Source organism: Amblyraja radiata, chromosome 16 (assembly GCF_010909765.2).
Source record: "Amblyraja radiata isolate CabotCenter1 chromosome 16, sAmbRad1.1.pri, whole genome shotgun sequence".
Classification (NCBI taxonomy): Eukaryota; Metazoa; Chordata; class Chondrichthyes; order Rajiformes; family Rajidae; genus Amblyraja; species Amblyraja radiata.
The window spans coordinates 22683131-22707227 of NC_045971.1; the positions used below are offsets into that span (position 1 = coordinate 22683131).

Here is a 24097-nt window from a genome sequence, read left to right on the forward strand (position 1 = left end):
TCAGCCTCCTGCACTCCAAGGAATAAAGTCTTAAGGGCCTGTCCCATTTTCACGACCTAATTCACGACCTCTGCCGAGTTTGCCTTTGACTCATACTCGCAGCATGGTCGTCACGAGGTCGTAGGTAGGTCGTAGCAGGCCGTGATGCTCGTCGTAGGTATTCGTGGCATCAAGTAGGTCGGGGCGTTTTTTCTAGCCTGATGAACAATGTCCATGAGTAAAAAAGGTTGTGAATTAGGTCATGAAAGTGGGACAGGCCCTTTAGCCTGCCCAACCTTTCCTTATAAATCAGACTTGAGTCCTGGTAACATCCTCGTAAATTTTCTATGCACTCTTTGCAGCTCAATGACATATTTCCTATAGCAGGGAGATGAAAACTGAACACATTACTCCAAATATGGCCTCACCAATGTCTGGTACAACATAAGATTCCAACGTCTGTACACAAAAGGTAATCTCCAACAGCCCTCCTCCCCCTACCCGTCCCCTTTCTCGCCCACACCCCCTTTACCTTCTCCTCCGCCCTCCCATGTGGCCCACCTAGATTCACACCGATTTCTCCCATCCCACCTGCATTCCTTCCTCTGGCTTCACTATTTGTATCTCCTCACTCCTTTTGTCTCATACTTCAGCGCTTTGTGTATTTTTCTATACTCAATGCTAAATACTCATGACCAACCTAGGAACTTGCAACGTCATTTTCAGGGCACTATGTACCTGCACTATGTGACTGCATGGGTTTTCTCCGGGTGCTCTAGTTTCCTCCCACCATCCAAAGGCATACACGTTTGAAGGTTAATTAGCTGTTGTAAATTGTCCCTAGTATATAGGATTGTGCTAGTGTACGTGGTTTCGACTTGGGACCCTTCATCAGTCTGAAGAAGGGTCCCGACCTGAAATATCACCTATCCATGTTCTCCAGCGATGCTGCCTGACCCGCTAAGATACCCCAGCACTTTGTGTCTTCACCTTGTATAAACCAGCATCTACAGTTCCTTGTATGCCTCTAGTCTTGAAATTCCACTTGTTATTAATATTAGTGTTTGAACTAAGCAAGCGTTTTTGATTTCTGTTTGACTAATCTTGTTGGTTGGATTTGAAGTGGCTACTGCAGAAATACCACGAGGCTACTTGGTTATTTGCATCCAGCTAACGCCCGATTTTTTTCATTTATTCTTATTCAGGATCCAAGTGAATGATCTAATTGTGGAAGTGGATGGGATCAGCCTGGTTGGAGTGACCCAGAGTTTTGCTGCCTCCGTCCTGAGGAACACAAAAGGAACGGTCAGGTAATATCGCACAGAGTTGTGGAACAGGTAGAGGAGCAGCTAGATTGTGGAAATAAGTACCCAAAATTTCTGCAGGGGCTCTCCTACACTCACCCCAAATGAGGAATGAAAGTTAAGAGAAGGTTAATGTTATCTTGAGCAAAATACAAAGTGCTGGAGGAAGTATGTGGGTCCAAGAGCATTGGACAGCCAACATTTTGGAGAACATGGACAGCCAACATTTTGGATCGGGACCCTTCTTCAGACTGAAGGTCTTCTTCGGACTAGGAGGAGAGAGAGACAGCTGGAAAATAGGTGGATGCAGGACAAAGCCTAGCAAGTGAGAGGGGTTAGATAGGAAGAGAAGAGAAGTGACATGTAGTCAGAGAGATCTAGGTGGGAGGGGAAGAGGGGCAGGGAAATGGGTGTGCGCTGGGATATGGTAGGCGGGAGGTAAAGAAAGATGCAGGGAGGGAGGGAAGGGGGCATGTTATTTAAAATTGGAGAATTCAACATTCATACTGTTGGGTTGTAAGCTACCCAAGCTAAATATGAGATGCTGTTCCTCCAGTTTGCATGTGGCCTCACTTTGGCAGTGGAGGAGGCCCAGGACCTGAAAGATCAGTGCAGGAATGGGAAGGGGAGTTAAAGTGGTTCGCATCTACGAGTTCCAGCATGCCTTGACGGACTGAGCACAGTTGTTCATCTTATCTTGTGTTTCATAGGACTTAGAAGGTTAATCTTGCCTCGTGTATTACTCAGGAAGAAGTCGGATTTATATTTATTACTGTTAACAAAATTTTAAATGTAATGTGCTGAGCACATAATCTTCCACCAAATAATCTCCTTCCAAAGGCAGAAGGTTACATAGTATATCTCCCTGAATCTTTTTTACTTCCACAAGTTTAATCCTGTGATAGACACAAAGTGCTAGAGTAACTCAACGGGAGATGCTTAGCAACATCTCTGGAGAGAAGGAATGGGTGACGTTTTGAGCCGAGATCCTTCTTCATACTAGGCAGGGGAAAGGGAAACGAGAAATATAGACGGTGATGTAGAGAGATATAGAACAAATGAATGAAAGATATGCAAAACAGTAAGAATGATGAAGGAAACAGGCCATTGTTAGCTGTTTGCTAGGTGAGAACGAGAAGCTGGTGCGGCTTGGTGGATTGAGAGGGAATGCAGGGGTTATTTGAAGTTAGAGAAATCAGTTTCATACTGTACCACTGAGTTGTAAGCTGCCTCTGGAGAGAAGGAATGGGCGACGTTTTGGGTCGAGACTCCTCTTCAGTGTGGGAATGGAAAGGGGAGTTAAAGTGTTTAGCGAGTTCTAGCAGGCCTTGGCATACTGAGCAAGTGTTCATCTTTTCTTGTGTTTAGCAGAAAATAGGCCTACCCCTGTGTTAATGTCTCAGTGAAGTCCAATAAATTCATACTGAGTAGGGAGTCTACTGGTCTCAGGATTCTAAAAATGTTTGATTTGTCCAACGATTTCTTATATTTTCTTCATGTGCTGAATGCTGCAGTATTTTCTCAGTGATCGGTCATGTAGGGCCTCACATATCTCCTGCTGCTCACCCGAAGTCACCTAGATTTCTCACCCATTGCTTATGTGACACACTTTTTAATTACTAACGTTAACCTTCATAACTCCGATGCAGAGGAAGATAAGGCATTTGATGTGCATTGTCACCTTAACCTAGCTGGGAGCTCATTTCCCCGATTCAGCACATCAACTACCGATGTCAAGCAGTTGAACTTAGACTGGAAGGTAACAGTTCACAGTAACATTGATGAATATGAAGACATAGAATCATAGAGTCATACAGCATGAAAACAACCCCATCAGGGGGTGGGGTAGCTCTGTTGGTGAGAAATGAAATTCAGTCCCTTGCAGGGGTGACATAGAATCAGGAGATGTGGAGTCAGTATGGATAGAACTGGTCAATTGTAACGATAAAAATACTCTAATGGGAGTTATCTACAGGCCCCCAAACAGTAGCCTGGATATAAGGTGCAAGTTAAATCAAGAGTTAAAATTGGCATGTCATAAAGGTAATGTTATGGTTGTTATGGGAGATTTCAACATGCAGGTAGACTGGAAAAATCAGGTTGGTACTGGACCCCCAAGAAAGGGAGTTTGTGGAGTGCCTCTGTGATAGACTCTTAGAGCAACTTGGATTGAAGCCTACCAGGGAGAAGGCAATTCTGGATTTAGTACTGTGTAATGAACCGGATTTGATAAGGGAACTCGAGGTAAATGAGCCATTAGGTGGTGGTGACCATAATATGATGTTTTAATCTACAATTTGAGAGGGAGAAGGGTAAATCAGAGGTGTCAGTATTACAGTTGAACAAAAGGAACTATGGAGCCATGAGGGAGGAGTTGGCCGACGTTGACTGGAAAGATACCCTAGCAGGGATGACAGTGGAACAACAATGGCAGGTATTTCTGGGAATAATACAGAAGCATTTCGTTCAGACCGAAAGGTCTGAATGACAAATAAAGGATTCAATTCAATTCAATTCAATTCAATTCTGGGAATAATACAGAAGGTGCAGGATCAGTTCATTCCAAAGAGGAAGATTGATTCCAAGGGGAGTAAGGGGCGACCGTGGCTGTCAAGGGAAGTCAGGGACTGTATAAAAATAAAAGAGAAGAGTATAACATAGCAAAGATGAGTGGGAAGCCAGAGGATTAGATAACTTTTAAAGAGCAACAGAAGATAACTAAAAAGGCAATACGGGGAGAAAAGATGAGGTACGAAGGTAAGCTAGCCAAGAATATAAAGGAGGATAGTAAAATCTTCTTTAGGTATGTGAAGAGGAAAAAATTAGTTAAGACCAAAGTTGGGCCCGTAAGGACTGAAAATGGTGACTTTATTATGGGGAACAAGGAAATAGCAGATTAGTTGAACAGGTACTTTGGATCCGTCTTCATTAAGGAGGACACAAACAATCTCCCTGATGTACTAGTGGCCAGAAGATCTAGGGTGACGGAGGAACTGAAGGAAATGCACATTAGGCAGGAAATTGTGTTGGGTAGACTGATGGGACCGAAGGCTGATAAATCCCCAGGGCCTGATGGTCTGCAACCCAGGGTACTTAAGGAGGTGGAAATCGTGGACGCATTGGTGATCATTTTCCAATGTTCTATAGATCAGTTCCTGTGGATTGGAGGGTAGCTAATGTTATCCCACTTTTTAAGAAAGGCGGGAGAGAGAAAACAGGGAATTATAGACCAGTGAGTCAATTATAAAAGATGAAATAGCGGTATATTTGGATAGCAGTAGCAGGACCTGTCCGAGTCAGCATGGATTTATGAAGGGGAAATCATGCTTGACTAATCTTCTGGAATTTTTTGAGGATGTAACTAGGAAAATGGACAAGGGAGAGCCAGTGGATGTAGTGTACCTGGACTTTCAGATAGCATTTGATAAGGTCCCACATAGGAGATTAGTGGGTAAAATTAGAGCACATGGTATTGGGGGTAGGGTGCTGATATAGATAGAAAATTGGTTGGCAGACAGGAAACAAAGAGTAGGGATTAACGGGTCATTTTCAGAATGGCAGGCAGTGACTAGTGGGGTACCGCAAGGCTCGGTGCTGGGATCGCAGCTATTTACAATATACATTAATGATCTAGATGAAGGGATTAAAAGTAAGATTAGCAAATTTGCAGATGACACAAAGCTGGGTGGCAGTGTGAACTGTGAAGAGGATGCTATGAGGGTGACTTAGACAGGTTGGGTGATTGGGCAGATGCAGTTTAATGTGGATAAATGTGAATTAAATGCCACTTTGGAAGCAAAAACAGGAAGGCAGATTATTATCTAAATGGTGTCAAGTTGGTAAAAGGGGAAGTACATCGGGATCTGGGGGTCCTTGTTCATCAGTCACTGAAAGTAAGCATGCAGGTACAGCAGGCAGTGAAGAAAGCGAATGGCATGTTGGCCTTCATAACAAGAGGAGTTGAGTATAAGAGCAAAGAGGACTTTCTGCAGTTGTACAGGGCCCTAGTGAGACCACACCTGGAGTATTGTGTGCAGTTTTGGTATCCAAATTTGAGGAAGGACATTCTTGTTATTGAGGGGGTGCAGCGGAGGTTCCACCAGGTTAATTCCCAGGTTGGCGGGACTGTCATATGTCGGTAGAATGGAGCAGCTGGGCTTGTATACTCTGGAATTTAGAAGGATGAGAGGGTATCTAATTGAAATATAAGATTATTAAGGGTTTAGACACGCTAGAGGCAGGAAACATGTTTCCAATGTTGGAGGAGTCCAGAACCAGGGGCCACAGTTTAAGAATAAGGGGTAAGCCATTAGAACGGAGATGAGGAAAAACCTTTTCACACAGAGTTGTGAGTCTGTGGAATTCTCTGCCTCAGAAGGCGATGGGGGCCGGTTCTCTGGATGCTTTCAAGGGAGAGTTAGATAGGGCTCTTAAAGATAGCGGAGTCAGGGGATATGGGGAGAAGGCAGGAACGGGGTACTGATTGTGGATGATCAGCCATGATCACCTTGAATGGCGGGTGCTGGCTCTAAGGGCCGAATAGCCTACTCCTGCACCTATTGTCTATTGTCTTCCATATCGCCCAGGATGCCCCATTTAAACTGGTCCCATGTTAGATTATTTTGCACAAGCTGCATTGTTTGTTAAATCTCTGTTTTCCCACCTAAATTTTGAGGGAAACAGTAAGTCATTAGTGCTTTAAAAATAGGGAAATGCTTTTAATAGGCACTGCATTTAAACAGTACACATTTAGTGTGAAAGAATTATCAGAGGCTTCAGGTCCTCTTCAAGAGAAAATAAGAATAGATGGAATCACTCATTTATAAAAAATAAAGTTAGATGACCAATTTAGAACTTAATTGTCAAACAATTCTCTCTTCCCCCCCCCCTCTCTCTCTCTCTCTCCCTCTCCCCCCTCTCTCCCCATCCACTCTCCCTCCCTCTCCCCCCTCTCCCCTCTCCCAAAGCTTCCCACCTCACCGCATGTCTCACTCCTTCTTTACTTCATTTCTCTTTCCTCTCCACCAACCCCACTCCTTCCCCCTCTTCCTCGATTTCATGAACTCTCCAACTTCTGCGCCAAAACTGCCAGTGTGATCTTGTCTACATTTGTGAGAGCAAAATGGGATATGAATAGCGAGGCATTGTTTACAGCATTATGCATTCTATACATCAGCAATTAGTTTGCAGCCTGTATATTAACAATGTATGCACGACTTGTACAGTAGAAATGTAAAGCCTCATTGGATGCCTGGCAGCATCAAAAACAATCTGGCTTTGCCCTTGATCCCAAAACTTCACATTGTTCTCTCACTTATTTTAGCACTGCACAGGAAACCCCAAAGGACCAGTAGCACATTAAATAGCAGTGCAGTGCAGGCTTAAGTACGCTTTCTACTGAAAGCTGTTTTGGATGAAGAACTGCATTTCATAGGAAATATAAAACAGTTCGTGAAAAAAAACTTGGCCAGGAAATAGACGTTAATTAATAAAAAAAATATTCTGTGCTGACAAGTATTTGAAGATGTGATGAAAAGGTTTTAGAAACATAGAAACATAGAACATAGGTGCAGGTGGAGGCCATTCGGCCCTTCGAGCCAGCACCACCATTCATTGTGATCATGGCAATCGTCCCCAATCAATAACCCGTGCCTGCCTTCTCCCCGTGTCCATTGATTCCACTAGCCCCTAGAGCTCTATCTAACTCTCTCTTAAATCCATCCAGTGATTTGGCCTCCACTGCCCTCTGTGACAGGGAATTCCACAAATTCACAACTCTCTGGGTGAAAAAGTTTTTTCTCACCTCAGTCTTAAATGGCGTCCCCTTTATTCTAAGACTGTGGCCCCTGGTTCTAGACTCTCCCAACATTGGAAACATTTTTCCTGCATCTAGCTTGTCCAGTCCTTTTATCTATATTACTAAAACTCTGATCTTGACCGCTTTTGGCCCACTGTGCTGCGATTTCCGACAGAACGCCGCCACCTACGGCCGTCATTTTTGGCCACCTCACTCAGAGCCCCCCTCCGCCTTACGGGTGTAGAGGATTTTTCCCATCGATGACAAATCAGAGAGATATTAATGTTTTTTTTTAAATCACCATTCTCTCTGCTGCCCCTGCTGATGAGAGGGGGAGGGACTATAAAACCAGGAAGTGGTGTGCCTCACTCAGTCTCTGCAATATGGATGAAGCCAAGGGTCACTTCACTCTGAGCTCTGAATAACACTGAACAAATGTCTACACAACTGTGAGTACCCTTAATGTGGTTTGAAAATGAAAATATGGTTTGTTTGAAGTAAAAAGGCACTGCCTGCAAATGGTTGTTTGGGTGCTTTGGCTTGAAGTTGAAAGGCACTACTTACTGCAAATGGTGGCTTGGGAGCTTTGGCTTGAAGTTGAAAGGCACTACTTACTGCAAATGGTGGCTTGGGAGCTTTGGCTTGAAGTTGAAAGGCACTACTTACTGCAAATGGTGGCATGAAGTTGAAAGGCACTACTTACTGCAAATGGTGGCTTGGGTGCTTTGGCTTGAAGTTGAAAGGCAATACTTACTACAAATGGTGGCTTGAGTGATTTGGCTTGAAGTTGAAAGGCACTACTTACTGCAAATGGTGACATGAAGTTGATTTGCTTGAAGTTGAAAGGCACTACTTACTGCAAATGGTGGCTTGGGTGATTTGGCTTGAAGTTGAAAGTCGCTACTTACTGCAAATGGTGGCTTGGGTGCTTCGGCTTGAAGTTGAAAGGCACTACTTACTGCAAATGGTGGCATGAAGTTGAAAGGCACTACTTACTGCAAAGTACAATTCACCATTCTCTCTGCTGCCCCTGCTGGAGGGCGGGGGAGGAATTATAAAACCAGGAAGTGGTGTGCCTCACTCAGTCTCTGCAATATGGATGAAGCCAAGGGTCACGTCTCTCTGAGCTCTGAATAACACTGAACAAATGTCTACACAATTGTGAGTCCCCTTAATGTGGTTTGTTTGAAGTAAAAAAGGCACTGCCTGCAAATGGTTGTTTGGGTGCTTTGGCTTGAAGTTGAAAGGCACTACTTACTGCAAATGGTGGCTTGGGTGCTTTGATTTAAAGTTGAAGCACTACTGACTGCAAATGGTGGCTTGGGTGCTTTGGCTTGAAGTTGAAAGGCACTACTTACTGCAAATGGTGACTTGGGAGCTTTGGCTTGAAGTTAAAAGGCGCTACTTACTGCAAATGGTGGCTTGGGTGTTTTGCTTGAAGTTGAAAGGCACTACTTACTGCAAATGATGTCTTGGGTGCTTTGGCTTGAAGTTGAAAGGCACTACTTACTGCAAATGGTGGCTTGGGTGCTTTGGCATGAAGTTGAAAGGCACTACTTACTGCAAACGGTGGCATGAAGTTGAAAGGCACTACTTACTGCAAATGGTGTCGGGTGATTTGGCTTGAAGTTGAAAGGCACTACTTACTACAAATGGTGGCTTGGGTGCTTTGGCTTAAAGTTGAAAGTCAGTACTTACTGCAAATGGTGGCTTGGGTGTTTTGTCTTGAAGTTGAAAGGCACTACCTACTGCAAATGGTGACGGGTGCTTTGGCTTGGAGTTGAAAGGCACTACTTACTGCAAATGGTGGCTTGGTTGCTTTGACTTGAAGTTGAAAGGCACTACTTACTGCCAATTGCGGCTTGGGTGCTTTGGTTTGAAGTTAAAAGGCACTGCTGCAAATATACTTACTTACTGTTTGCACTGTATATTGATTTTAGATAAAACGTTACCACATATGGCTGTGATTTTTGGCCATCTTACTCAGTCCCCCCTCCGCTGAGCAGGTGCAGAGAATTCTTCCCATCAATGAAAAATTAAAGTGTTATTAGTGTTTAAAAAATGTTGAGAAACTCTCTCCTGTCAATCACGCCATGAAAGCCACACCTTTTCCGGTGGGAGGGGGAGGGGTTATAAAACCCGGAAGTGTGGGTGTGGCTCAGTCTCTGCATGATGGGGGAGGGAGAGGTCACGACTGTCTGAGCTGTGAATCAACTGAATACACTGAATGTCTACTGAACCGTGAGTTTGGTGTTTTGTGTGGTTTTATGGTGTTTTCACCCTGCATGAAATGGTATGAAGCTGCATTTGAATTTGGTGGCCTTGCACCCTGCTTGAAGTGGTATGAAACTGCACTGAATATGGTGGCCTTGGATCCAGCTTGAAGTGGTATGAAACTGCACTTGAATTCAGTGGCCTTGCACCCTGCTTGAAGTAGTTGGAAACTGCACTTGAATTTTGTGGCCTTGCACCCTGCTTGAAGTGGTAGGAAACTGCACTTGAATTCGGTGGCCTTGCACCCTGCTCATAGTGGTAAGAAACTGCACTTGAATTTGGTGGCCTTGCACCCTGCTTGAAATGGTAGGAACATGGATTTGAATTTGGTGACCTTGCACATTGCTTGAAATGGAATTTCAAGGAATAGTCATGAGTCAACTGCCAGCCCACCAGCCGTGAGTGAGCTGCCAGCAGATCAGGCTTGAGGGATTGAGCTGTCACCTCAAGAACCCATTCCAGCACTCCAGAAAGACCCCCCACTGGCCACCAATATTGGAATTGGTGGAGAGGTGGAATATTGCGTCGGGGGACCAGCCCTCCTGTGTGAACATGGGACCCAACGGGTCCCACTTAGTCTAGTAATTTTATATGTCTCTATAAGATACCCCCTCATCCTTCTAAACTCCAGTGAATACAAGCCTAGTCTTTTCAATCTTTCCTCATATGACAGTCCCGCCACCCCAGGGATCAATCTCGTGAACCTATGCTGCACTGCCTCAATCACAAGGATGTCCTTCCACAAATTAGGAGACCAAAACTGTACGCAATACTCCAGATGTGGTCTTACCAGAGCCCTATACTACTGCAGAAGAACCTCTCTACTCGTATACTGAAATCCTCTTGTTATGAAGGCCAACATTCCATTAACTTTCTTCACTGTCTGCTGTACCTGCACGCCAACTTTCAGTTACCGGTGTACAAGGACACCCAGGTCTCGCTGTACCTCTCCCTTACCTAACCTATCCCCATTGAGATAATAATCTGCCCACTTGTTTTTGCCACCAAAGTGGATAACCTCACATTTATCTATATTATACTGCATCTGTCACGCATCTGCCCACTCACTCAACCTGCCCAGTTCATCCTGCAACCTCCTAACATCCTCTTCACAGTTCACACTGCCACCCAGCTTTGTGTCATCCGCAAACTTGCTAGTGTTGCTCCTAATTTCCTCTTCCAAATCATTAATATATATGGTAAACAGTTGCGGCCCCAACACCGAGCCTTGCGGCACTCCACTCGCCACTGCCTGCCATTCTGAAAAAGACCCGTTCACTCCTACTCTTTGCTTTCAGTCTGCCAACCAATTTTCTATCCACGTCAATCCAAGCCTACCCCCAATACCATGTGCTCTAATTTTAGTCACCTGTCTCCCGTGCGGGACCTTATCCACTGGCTCCCCTTCATCCATTTTACTTGTCACATCCTCAGAAAATTCCAGAAGATTAGTCAAGCATGATTTTCCTTTCATAAATCCATGCTGACTTGGACTAATCCTTTTACTGCTATCCAAATGCCCCATTATTACCTCTTTAATAATTGACTCCAGCATCTTTCCCACTACCGAAGTCAGGCTAACTGGTCTGTAATTCCCCGTTTTCTCTCTCGCTCCTTTCTTGAAAAGTGGGATAACATTAGCTATCCTCCAATCCACAGGAACTGATCTTGAATCTATTGAACATTGGAAAATGATCACCAATGCGTCCACTATTTCGAGAGCCACCTCCCAGAGGACCCTGGGACGCAGTCCATCAGGCCCTGGGGATTAATCATCCTTCAGTCCCATTAGCCTACCCAATACTATTTCTCGCCTAATGAAAATTTATTTCAGTTCCTCGACCCCCTTAGATCCTCTGTCCTCCAGTACTTCTGGGAGATTGTTTGTGTCTTCCTTAGTGAAGACAGATTCGAAGTACCTATTCAACTCTTCTGCCATTTCCTTGTTGCCCATAATAATTTCACCTGTGTCTTGCCTTCAAGGGACCCACATTTGACTTTGCTATTCTTTTTCCATTAACATATCTAAAGAAGCTTTTACTGTCCTTCTTTATATTCCTGGCCAGCTTCCCTTCGTCCTTCATCTTTTCAGCCCGTATTGCCTGTTTTGTTTCCTTCTGTTGTCCTATGAAAGTTTTCCAATCCTCTGAATTCCGGCTACTCTTTGCTGTGTTATACATCTTTTCTTTTAGTTTTATTCTATCCCTAACTTCTCTTGTCAGCCACGGTTGCCTGCTACTCCCCTTAGAATCTTTCTTCCTTTTTGGAATTAAATGATCCTGTGTCTTCTGGATTATGCCCAGAAATTCCTGCCATTGCTGTTCCACCATCATTCCTGCTAGTATCCCTTTCCAGTCTACCTTGGCCAGCTCCTCTCTCGTGCCTTCATAATCCCCTGTGTTCAACTGCATCACTGCCACTTCCGATTTAACCTTCTCCTTCTCAAATTGCAGATTAAAACTAATATTATGATCACAACCTCCAAGCGGTCGAGTTCTCTTATCAAATTTGGTTCATTGGACAACACTAAATCCAGAATTGCCTTTTCTCTGGTCGGCTCCATTACAAGCTGCTCTAAGAATCTTTAGGAAGTAATTTGAGATTATGGAGACAGGAATGGAAGATCAGTACCAGTGTTAATGGAGACAAAGGTCATAAGGGTTAGGCGCAGAATTAGGCCATTCGACGCATCAAGTCTAGTCCGCTATTCAATCATGGCTGATCTATATCTCCCCCAAATCCATTCTCCTGTCTTCTCCCCATAATCACTGGAGTAACTCAGGCAGCATCTCTGGGGAAAAGGGATAGGTTTCTGGTCGAGACCATTCTTCAGACACAGAGTCAGGAGAAAGGAAAATGAAAGATATAAATGGTGATATACAGAGAGAGAGAGATAGAACAAATGAATGCCAGTTATGCATAAAGCAACGATGATCAAGAAGAGATAGAGTGCAAAGTGGTCCATTGTTGGCTGTGGAGTTATATAGATAAGTAACTGAGTCACACAGCATGGAAACAAGCCCCTTGGCCCATGCAGACCAAGCTAGTCCTATTTACCCATGTGTAGCCCATTTCCCTCTAAACCTTTCCTATCCATGTGCCTTTCCAAATGTCTTCAAATGTTATTACAGGATAGGCAGATTAGGAATTGATGGGATTCTGACCTAAGGATCAACAATAAATAACTGTAACACAAGACTTGGAGGAGAAAGCTGCCAAAGTGAGCCGAAATGTAGAAACAAAGAACTGCAGATGCTGGTTTATACCAAAGATTGTCTGAAGAAGGGGCTGACCCGATACATCACCTATCTCTTTTCTCCAGAGATGCTGCCTGGCCTGCTGAGTCACTCCAGCACTGTGTCAATATCTGCAGGGTGTGATGTTGGCACTGTGTGGGAGCGAATGTGATGGGTGGATGTGTTGAGGTGATGATCTATGGGCTGTTCCATACTTGTTGCCTCCAAGCTTCTTGAGTGTCATTCGAGTTGCACCTGCCTGTGTAAGTAGAGATTTAAACTATATTCCTGATCTGTGGAGAAGTGTTGTTGAGTGAACAGTTGAATCATTTCAATCAGTCAATATCAATATCAGTTTTATTCGTCACTTGCACATAAAGTGCAAGTGAAATGAATTTGTCACCTCTACACACTCTTCCATCTTTAACGGGGCATATTTTCTCATTTCACATATCCTCTGGTACATAAATAAAGCAACATCAGTATTCCCCCCCCCCCTGCTCCCCCCCCCCCCCCCCCCCCCCCCTATAGCCAGCAAGGACATGGTGCACCTTGTGGCCTTCTTCTATCCTGTTGCTTTCTAGGTTTATGTATTCCACTGGAAATAAGGTGTCACCAGAAAAATGATGTTCATCTATGGACTGCGTTTTCGGCTGTACTTCTGAATTTGCTTTTTTGCACCATTATGGTTACCACGTATCACTATTATTAAGGGGGAATAAGGGGGAAATCCTTTAAGGATAAGGGGGAAATCCTTTAAAACCGAGATGAGAAGAACTTTTTTCACACAGGGAGTGGTGAATCTCTGGAACTCCCTGCCACAGAGGGTAGTCGAGGCCAGTTCATTGGCTATATTTAAGAGGGAGTTAGATGTGGCCCTTGTGGCTAAGGGGATCAGAGGGTATGGAGAGAAGGCAGGTACGGGATACTGAGTTGGATGATCAGCCATGATCATATTGAATGGCGGTGCAGGCTCGAAGGGCCGAATGGCCTACTCCTGCACCTAATTTCTATGTTTCTATTAATTGATTGTTCCTGTGATGATTGTATATTGAGCTGTGTGTTATTGTGTTTACCGGCTTGTACTAAGCTGCATCAAGTAAGGATTTGATAGTTCCGTTGACGGTAATTATGACAATTAAACACACCTGATTCTTGATTCTTAAGACCGTTGGCCCTGCCCTCTTCTCACTGCTACGATCAGGCAGAAGCCTGAGTCCCACACCATCAGGTTCAGCAATAGCTACTTTCCTATATCTATCGGGGTGTTGAACCAACTGACACAACCCTAATGCTATTTGACAATGGAACACTAAGGCCCACCTCCTGCACTCCTTTACTTTTAGTTCAATTTAGAGATGTAGTGTGGAAACAGGCCCTTTGGCCCACATAGTCAGTGCTGACCAATGATCACCCGTACACTAGTTCCATGTTATTCCAGTTCTGCATCCTACACACCAGAGGCAATTTACCAAAGCCAATTAACATACAAACGTGCATGTCTTTGGAATGTGGGAGGAAACTGGAGCACCCAGAGAAAACTCACAGGGTCCCAGGGAGAACATACCAACTCCGTACAGACGGCACCTGTAGTCAGGATCGAATCCTGATCTCTGGCGCTGTAAGGCAGCAAATCTGCCGCTGTGCCACTCTGCTGTCCACTATTCTATGGATTTGTTTTATTTTCTCCTGATCTTTTTGCAATAATGTCATGTTATTTTGCAAAGCGTTCCTTCTTTGACAATTTTATGTGTAATTCATGCTTAATTTATGTATAATTGTGGAGCAGCCACAAGACCAGTATATATTCCAGAAAAGCTGCCATTGACACATGCTGATCTGAAGCTTTGTGCTGTTCTCATATCTTTGCAGCAGATTTTACACCCTTATTAGCTCCAGGAGTCCCTAATTAAGAGAGGAAACATTTAGTTCATGTAATAAGTGTCGAGATGTAAATATGGGAATACTTTACAAAAATATATATTTAGAATTGAATTCCAAAATGTGAAAAGATGGCAGTTTTACATTTATAAATGCGACTTTTAAAAGACATTTGGACAGATATATAGTTAGGAAGGATTTGGAGGGTATCTAGGCCAAATGCAGATAAATGGGACTAGCCCAATATGCCAACTTGGGCAGAAGGTCCTGTTTCTGTTCTGTACAGCACTGTGACTCTATCTGTGGCTCATGCATTAAGCATTCAGAGCATCAAAAGCAGCTGGCGATAATCTGTGGGAGAGGAGTGAAGGAAATGATTTTCTCATCACTTATTGAGAGCATCTTGCATATTTTTTGCAGCCATTCTGATGACAGCATCTCCCAGGTGTTGCAGTGTGGAGATACACCTGAGTGAAAAAATCTCAGAGAATCAAATTTGTAATTTAAACATAAATCTATCACCCTTACATTAAAGATCACAATAAATTATTTTTTTGTTAAATTTTCTACATTTAACAAATCTTAATCCAAATGAAGTTCTAAATTTGACAGACGGTAGTTATTAAGGAATGGGTGGTATAATTATAGTATTTGCGATATTTAAAATAAAAGGGGACTTTGTCCAACTCTTCTTGATTAGCTAATTTTCTGTTTATTGGTGTATGGGTAATGTCCAAATCTTAAACGTCTGACTTATGTACAGTGTGTAAACAAGAGAGAGCGTTTGAGAGTCTGGTGGGGTGGGTTTGTCGGCTGCCGAGGGGGGCTGTAGGCATCTCCTGTGGTCTGGGAATTTGGTTCACAGTCAAATTTCCGACGTGCACTTTCTGGGTAATGAACAGTGCTCAGGACCCGTAACCTGGGAGAGGATGTGGAGACACAAGGAACTGCAGATACTGCAATCTAAATGAAAACACAAAGTGCTGGAGCAACTCAGCGGGTCAGGCAGCATCTGTGGAGGGAATGGACTGGTGCAGGTTCGAGTCAGGACCTTTCTTCAGGATGTGAATTTGTGCTGCTGTGTGGAATGGTTAAACACATCTCTTTCAACCGTTCTACAAAGCTTATGGAGGTACTTATGTATTGAGATAAGGGACAGTAAAACCGTAAAAGTGCAGGTAGATATGTTGTAGTGATGAGAAATCTTTGAACCATTTGGGAAGAATTTTATCTTCTGGTGTGGGTAGGGCAAAGGCAGTATTTCTGGTGGTTCAGGCTAGGGTTGCCATGGGGATAAATTGCAATAGTTACCTGGCCAAAGTGATTGATGGGGGCAGTTAGAGAGAGAGAGCGAGGGGGGGGGGAATGGAACAAAAACTATGAGATCGGGGCAGGTACAATGTGTATAATGTGGAAAGTTAAGGAACGCTAAGGGAGAGAAAAGTATTGAATAATGAAAGGCCTGGATAGAGTGGATGTGGAGAGGATATTTCCACTAGTGGGAGAGGCTAGGACCGGAGGCCATAGCCTCAAAATAAACAGACGAATCTTTAGAAAGGAGATGAGGAGGGATTTCTTTAGCCAGAGGGCGGTGAATCTGTGGAATTCATTACCACAGACGGCTGTGGAGGCCGTCAATGGATATTTGTAAGGCGGAGATTGATAGATTCTTGATTGAGTAAGGGTGTCAGGGGTTATGGGGTGAGGGTAGGGGAATGGGGTTGTTTGGGAAAGGTAGAACAGCCAGTATTGAACAGTGCAGTAGACTTGATGGGCCGAATGGCTTCATTCGGCTCCTATATCTTATGAACCTATGACCTTATGAGCCAATATCATAGATGGATGTCTGGTGGCAGAAATAGCCAGTTGTGAGTTAGCTGAATTGCAAATATTGAGTTAATAAGGTTGCAATGCATCCATTCGGAAGATCCATTTCTCTTCAACCTTCTCAGCAGTTTAAAAACAACATCCCCTCCCCCCCCCCCCAATCAATCAACTTAATCCATTTACAATGTCAGAAAAGTGTACTTAGTGTAATTATTTTCATTCAGGCATGTGACAGGATAATACATTCATTTCATGCAATGTGCGTTTAAAATTAAATTTTTTAAGTTTTCAATTAAAGGAGGGAATGGTAAAGTATCTTTTATTCCCGTGGAACAATACCTCGTTGGTCTGCTGTTTGTGATTATATTTCCAGTGGAGATGCAATTTAAACAAATCCCGAAGGCATCTAACAACTTTTTTTTCCACATTATTAAAATGCACATCTGAATTAAGTGTTAGAGCAGAGCTTGCCTTAGCCTTGCCAATGCTTAAAATAGGACGTGTCAATAATTGATGGCAAGTTGTGAAACTAGTACGGAAGGTATTAGCATCTGTGGCTCCAGAGGACACCTGCCAAGATGTTTTGGCCTGTCTAGGTTTAAGTTGAAGTACTAGGCTTGTTATTGTCACGTGTACTGAGGTACAGTGAAAAGCTTGTGTTTATGTAGAGTCATATAACATGGAAAGAGACAGTTCGGCCCAACTTGCCCACACCGACCAACATGCCCCATTTACACTTGTTCCACCTGTCTGCCTTTGGCCTATATCACTCTAAACCTATCCTATCCATAGACCTGCCTAAATGTTACTTAAACGTTGAGATACTACCTGCCTCAACTACCTCCTTCGACAGCTTGTTCCATACACCCACCACCCTTTGTGTAAAAAAAGTTATCCCTCGGGTTTCCATTAAATCATTGCCCCCTCACCTTAAACCTATGTCCTCTGGTTCTCGATTCCCCTACTCTGGAAAAAAGACTCAGTGCATGATCATCCCTCATCCCCCTGCGCTCCAAGGAATAATGCCTTAGCCTGCTCAACCTCTCCCTATAGCTTGGTCCCTTGAGTCCTGGTAACATTCTGGTATATCTCCTCTGAACCCTTTCAAGCTTGACACCATCTTTCCTTCAGATGGTGACCAAAACTGAACACAATACGCTACATGTGGCCTCACCAACGTCTTGTATAACTGTAACATTACGCACTTTGCACACTTTGAAAAACAAGCATTTTGTGTCTTTTTTTGTAAACCAGCATCTGCAGTTCCTTGCACCCACTACTCTCAGCTATCTTTAGCTGTTAAATAAATGACCTATTTTCCATCATGTCGGAAGTAGGGTAGTTCACTGATAATTAGACAATGTTCAACATCAGGAAATGTCACCTATTCCTTTTCTCCAGAGATGCTGTGACCTGCTGAGTTACTCCAGCTCTTTGTGTCTATCTTTGGTTTAAACCAACATCTGCAGTTTCTTCTTATATACATTATTTGCAGCCCTTCAGGTTAAGAGTCCAATTGCAGCATGACCTACATAGTTTTCAGGCTTGGATAGATATGTAGCGAGTCTTCTTGCGTATGGCGTGCACAGCCTAGAGTTGTAGGACAACTTGTTCTATTTGATCTTATTTGATTGTGCACGCCGGGTTGATTGCATTCGTCGAAACAGGGCGGACCACGCGAAGGTTGCAATCTTCAACCCCATGTAGCATGTAATACAGTCCCACACAAATATGAGTCATTGACCATCATCTGTAAGAGGTTAACCACTTCCTTTTGACAAGATCTCTTATCATCAAGTCACCAGCTGTCAATATCTTGCAGATCGCTAAAGGCTTTACTGAACCAGACGCATAAGTACTGTGGCTACAGGCAAAAGTCAGAAGGGAACTCAAGCAACTGCAGATGCTGGAATCTTGAGCAAAACACTGAGGAATTCAGCGGGTCGGTTAGTATCTGTGGAGGGAATCAACAGGACCGATGCGGCCTGACCCGCTGAGTTCCTCCAGCAGTTTGTGTTTTACAACAATCGGAAGCTGGGTGCTCTGCTGTCTGTGACTTCCTCCTGACTCCCGGAGCAATTCGATCACATGCAAATAGCAATTCAGGGCTGCGCAAAAGCTGTCAAAAATTGAGTGCAGCTTTAACAATGTTCAAATTCCTACATATCTTCACCAGAGAGACTGCATCACTACAGAATGGTGGCTTCCCACCACTTTGTGACTGCAATTAGAAAACACTAATGAATCCTAATCTTGCTGATATTGTGCAATTGAATAAGGATGATAAAGAGCGGTTATTTCTGGAGAATCTGAAAACTATTTGCAGCAGCTGGGAGCAGTTCCTCACAGCACCAGAGACTCTGGTTTTATCCTGCTCTTGGGTGCTGTCTGTGTGGAGATTGCACGTTCTTGCTGTGACCTCGTGGGTTTCCTTCGTCTGCTCCGGTTTCCACCCACATCCCTAAGACTTGCGGGTTTGTAGATTAATTTGCACTAAAAAATTCTCCTAGTGGGTGGGGAATGGATGCAAAAAGTAGGATTACTTAGAACTAGTGTGAACAGGTCAGTGTGGACACGATGGGTCGAAGGGCCTGTTTCCATGCTGTAACCAAACTAAAATTAATCAAGTACACTGGATGTTCTTGTGTTCAGTCCTGCTGTGACTTCTGATTTATTGTAAAAATCCAATTACATTTCTGCAGACAAATTCTAATCACAACAATGCTGTTGTGGATTTAATCTCCGTAAAATCAGTTTAAAACATTTGGGACGAGATAATGGGTACCCTGTCTGTGGGATATTTAAGGCCAAGCATCTGCTTAGCTCTAAGTTCATTGATCGTTCACTTTGTTTACCAATGTCTCGATTAAGAAAATGGTGTTCAGTGCTTGAGCTTCCAAAAAATAAATGTCTCCTACTTGTCTTTTGCTTCTGAAATTGGTTTGTTTTTTCTCTGAGTTCCTGCCCCAGCAGAGATGTTATTCATCTGCCCACCAGTTCCTGCTGGCTGACCAGATGGTAGAGTAGAACATAAAAGTTTCAATTAATGCTTCTTCAAATAAGCCCTGAGGCCTCAGGCAGTATCGCAAGATGCCTGGTTTCCAAGGAGACACACGGAACTGCAGATGCTGGAAACTTGGGTGAAGCACAAAGTGCTGGAGTAACTCAGCGGCTCAGGCAGCATCTGTGCAGGGAGCAGATAGGCGACAACTTCCGACTGGTTGTAGTAGGGGTTAGAAAGCTGGAAAAGAAGTGGGGACTGGATAAAGCCTGCCAACCAAAGGGGGACAGAAAGCATATCAGCGAGCCTGGCAGCAGCATCTCAGGAGAACATGGATAGGTGAAGTTTCAGGTCAGGACACTTCTTCAGACTGATTGTGAGGGCGTGGGGGGAGAAATTGGTGGGGATGAGAGGCAGGATAAAGCTAATCCTTTTGTGTAAACCAGCATTTGAAATTCCTTATCTAAACAAATGATAGGTGGGGGGGTTGATTGGTGGACCGGTGGAATAAGTGACAAAGGCTGATAATGAGATGAAAAGGAGATAATGGGTGTCGGGTAAGGAGGGAAGAGGAGTGAAATATAAAGCCAGAGGGAGGGATATAGGGGGAAGGGGGGTAGTGGGAGAGGAGTGGCAGGAAGATGGGAGAAATGGGTATGCAGCAGGGTTAGAGGTCAGAGTTGGGCTACTGGAAAGATAGAAGAGGAACATGGATCGTTTCTTAAAATTGGAGAATTCAGTGTTCATACTTTTGTATTGTTGGTTTCTAATATGGATGAAAACCGTTGTTGCGAAATGACGCTTGGCAAGAATTGTTTTGATACCAAAGTTGAAGGAAAGATTAGCATCAGAGAAACAAGGATCTGTAGATTCTGGAATCTGGGAGAAAAAAAAATTGTGGAAGATTTCAGTGGAACAAGCAACATCTGCAGAGGCAAAAAGGACGTGTTGAGTTGAGTCTCTGCATCAGGACTGGTGCAGGGTCTCAACGCAACATGTTGACACATCCCTTTTGCTTCCATGGAATCTGCTTGACCTGTTGAGTTCTTCCAACTGTTTATGAACATGAATGGTACACGTGACTATAATCAGTTATTGAACCAATATCACTTGTGGGGACTGAAAGAATGGAAATGGACAAGGAAGATTACGGAAATGTCAAAGACTAGAGGGCTTAGCTATAGGGTAGGAGAGGCAAATTTTCCAAGGAGCCATCCAGGGCAATCTTCGGATGGTGGTGGTGGGTGACTGGAATGCGTTGCCAAGGGGTAATGTTGGAGGCGGATACGATAGTGGCCTTTAAGATGCTTTTAGCTAGGCACATGGATAATTATGGGATATGGATCACTTGCAAGCAAATTAGATTAGTTCATCTTGGCATCATGTACAGCACTGCCACAGTGGGCCAAAGGGCCAGTTCCTTTATTTTCTATGGTCTAAAGGCTGACCATTTTGGAAGAAAGGAACAGTGAGGTGGATGACGTTCGCATTATTTAAAGCAATTATGAAAATACTCAGCAGGTCAGGTAGCATTTGTAAAGAGAGAACCCGAATTATTGTTCCATGTCAGTGATCCTTCGTTTATCATTGACCTTAAATATTGATTACGTTCTCTCACCGTGGATGCTGCTGAATCATTTCTCATTTTTTTCTATTTTAATTATTTTCTATTTTTACATTGCGAGGCCACATTTAAAGTATCGTGTTAAGTGCTGGCCACCCTGTTATCGGGAAGATGTTATTAAGCTGGAAATGGTGCAGAGAAGATTTATGAGGGTGTTACCAGGACTTGAGGGCCAGAGCTACAGGGTGTGGTTGAGCAGGCTAGGACTATTCCTTCGTGTACAGGAGGATGAGGGGTGGTCATATAGAGGTGTATAAGATCTTGAAAGGTGTAGATAGGGTAAAGACACAGTCTTTTATTCAGAATAGGGGAATCAAAAACCAGAGGATATAGGTATAAGGAGAGGGGGGATTTAATAGGAACCCGAGGAGCAACCTTTTTACACAAAGGGTGGTATGTATATGAAACGAGCTGCTGTTGGAGGTGATTGAGGCAGGTACTATCACACGTTTAAGCAACATTTGGACAGGTACATCGATGGGATAGGCTTAGTGGGATTTGGGCCAAACACAGGCAGGTGGGACATGTTGGTCGCATGTGCAAGTTGGGCCGAAGGGCCTGTTTCCACACTGAATGACTATGATTCTGCTTCAGATTTACAGTATTTTGCTTTTGTCAGAACCTGGGAATGTGATGTGAGACATACTCGAGTAAGATTACTTGCAGTGCTACTGGAGCCAGTTAACCCAGTTTTTGTCCTTTACACAACTGCAAGGTCAGTTTGTGCAAATCCATTAACCCTATTATCATTTCCTTTCATTTTTAGATGAATTATTGGAGCAATCATAATGATTTAAGATATGTACTTTGTCAGGGAAATGTCGGTGGGATGAGTTTTAACGAACAGCATTAAAAATCCTTTGTCATTTGGAATGGCTTGCTCTGCCAAAAGGAGGCATTTTATTGAGGATGCGAGCTGGCCGTTTCATATACTGAAAGACAAGGCTGCTGACCATACATTGGGGACACAGCCAAGAAAACGGTACTTAACCAGCCTCAGCAAAACGTAAGAGAATCATAAGAGAAGGATCTTAAGAGAATTATGTAAAGAGAGTAGGAAATAGGTAGAGGGTCAACTGTGATTTTATTGAGCGATGGGTCAGGTTCGAGAGGTCAAATGGCTTCCTCCTGGTTTTAATTTTCTAATGTGACGGAATATAATGAGGCAACTAAGCTCAAATTCAGGTTCAGATTAGTTTATTGTCATATATACTAAGGTTCAATTAAATTTCTTCTTCGCATGAAGCTCATAGCTTCCTTTCCTTCCACAGATGCTGCCTGACCCCCATGGGGGTCGTTTGGGGTTTTTCCGGGGGTCATGAAGGGGTCATAAATAACATCAATTTGTTGAGCCCATTTCTAGGAACCTAACAAAGGTATATACCACACAGTATTTTGTCCACATATGTGATTATGTATGCACACGCAAACTGTGTTGTGAACTATGTCTGCGAAGAAGAGCACGCATAGTGAAGCATTTCTCAAGTTCGGCTTCATAAGCATCGTTCAAAAACCGTTGTCAAGCCGCAATGTGTTATCTGTGCCAAGGTTTTGAGCCACGAGAGCATGAAGCCCAGCAAACTGAAGATCCATTTGGAGTTTTGTCACAGCGACCTGACGGGGAACTGCGTGGACTATTTCAAACGGAAAGAAGCCGCACTCAAGGGTTCCCGCATCGATTCGACGGGTCACTGTGTCGTCAAAATGAAGCAGCGCTGGAGGCTTCATACCGGATTGTTTATCGAATCGCACAGAGTAAGAAACCTCACACCATCAGTGAAGAGCTTATCAAGCCATGCCTTCTCGAAACAGCGATGTTGGTGTTGGGGAACCGCAGTCAAACAAGTTCAGGCAGATTTCCCTTTCGAATGACACAGTCAAAAGTCGAATCTCGGATATGAGTAATGATATTCTGCTGCAAGTAGTGAGCGCTGTGAAGAGCAGTCCAGTGTATTCACTGCAACTGGACGAGTCAACAGATGTTGCTTCATGTTCCCAACTGCTAGTCTACGTTCGTTACCTCGACGGAGAAGCCATGAAGGAGGTGTACCTGTACTCAGAACCATTGGCCACTATCACTCGGGGAGAAGATATGTTCAGAATGCTGGAAGCCTTCCTCATCAAACATGAGCTTGGCTGGGAGCGACTTGTTGGGGTGTGTACGATGGGGCACCTTCCATGGTCAGATGCAGATCCAGCTGCAAAGCCTTCATGAAGGATGTCGCTCCCCATGTCTCCTTCACCCACTGCATGATACATTGCCATGCTTTAGTGATGAAGACTCTCCCTCTTTCGCCGAGGTGAATTCCTTGACCCTGTCACTTCAAGGAAACCTCCCAATGCTACACACGGCTCTTGATAAACTGGCAGCGTTCAGGAAGAAGATTCACCTTTACCAGAGAAGAGTCCAGGATGGTTACATGACTATCTTCCGTGAGATGACGACTCTCTTAGATGCTACGCCCGATGCTGAATGCCACTTCCACAAGGAGATCTCAACCTACCTTCTGGCAATTAGTGAAGCCATCGAACGATACTTCCCCGGACTGTACGACCGCTCTCGTGATGAGTGGATTGTCTGCCCCTTTTCCGTTGAAAGTGCCATTAGCAATACTGATGTGGCTGCGAAGGTTGAATTTTACCGAATTCGTAAAGATGCGCAGCTCAAGAGTGACTTCATGGCGAGCTCGCCACGTTTTGGCTGAAAGTGAAGGACTGTCCTTTCGAAGAGGGCCCTGACCCTATTGGTCCAGTCCCCCCCAACCTATCGCTCTGAGGCTGGATTCTTAACCATGGTAACTCTGAAAACTAAGGCACACAATAGGCTTGTGATCGGTGCTGACATGAGGTGCTGCCTGTCGAGCATTCCTCCTCATTTTGATCGCCTGATGGCTGCGAAGCAATTTCAGCCATCCCATTGACTGAGTATTGGCAGACATGTTTTAATAAATCGGGCTGTCTTTTTTTCAATTTTTGTTTCGGGGGTCATGGTACTGACCAAGAATATCTGATGGGGTCGTGGGGCCAAAAAGGTTAAGAACCACTGCTCTAGTACATTGTGTTTTGCACAAGTTTCCAGCATCTGCAGTTTTTTGATTCTCAATTGTATGTTCTACTTGCCTTCATGACCAGAGTTACTCAAATATCAGAAGTTTCGAAATCTAAAAAATGACT

At 43.9% G+C, this 24097-nt stretch overlaps 1 protein-coding gene across 1 annotated transcript in view; it reads left to right on the plus strand.

The window, feature by feature from the left end:
* Window positions 1-24097, plus strand: part of ppp1r9b (protein phosphatase 1 regulatory subunit 9B) — a 203553-nt gene that overhangs the window by 146600 nt on the left and 32856 nt on the right. The window contains exon 5 of the mRNA XM_033035329.1: window positions 1185-1289. Coding sequence (XP_032891220.1) covers window positions 1185-1289 — 105 coding nt within the window. The remainder of the gene's footprint in view (window positions 1-1184; window positions 1290-24097) is intronic.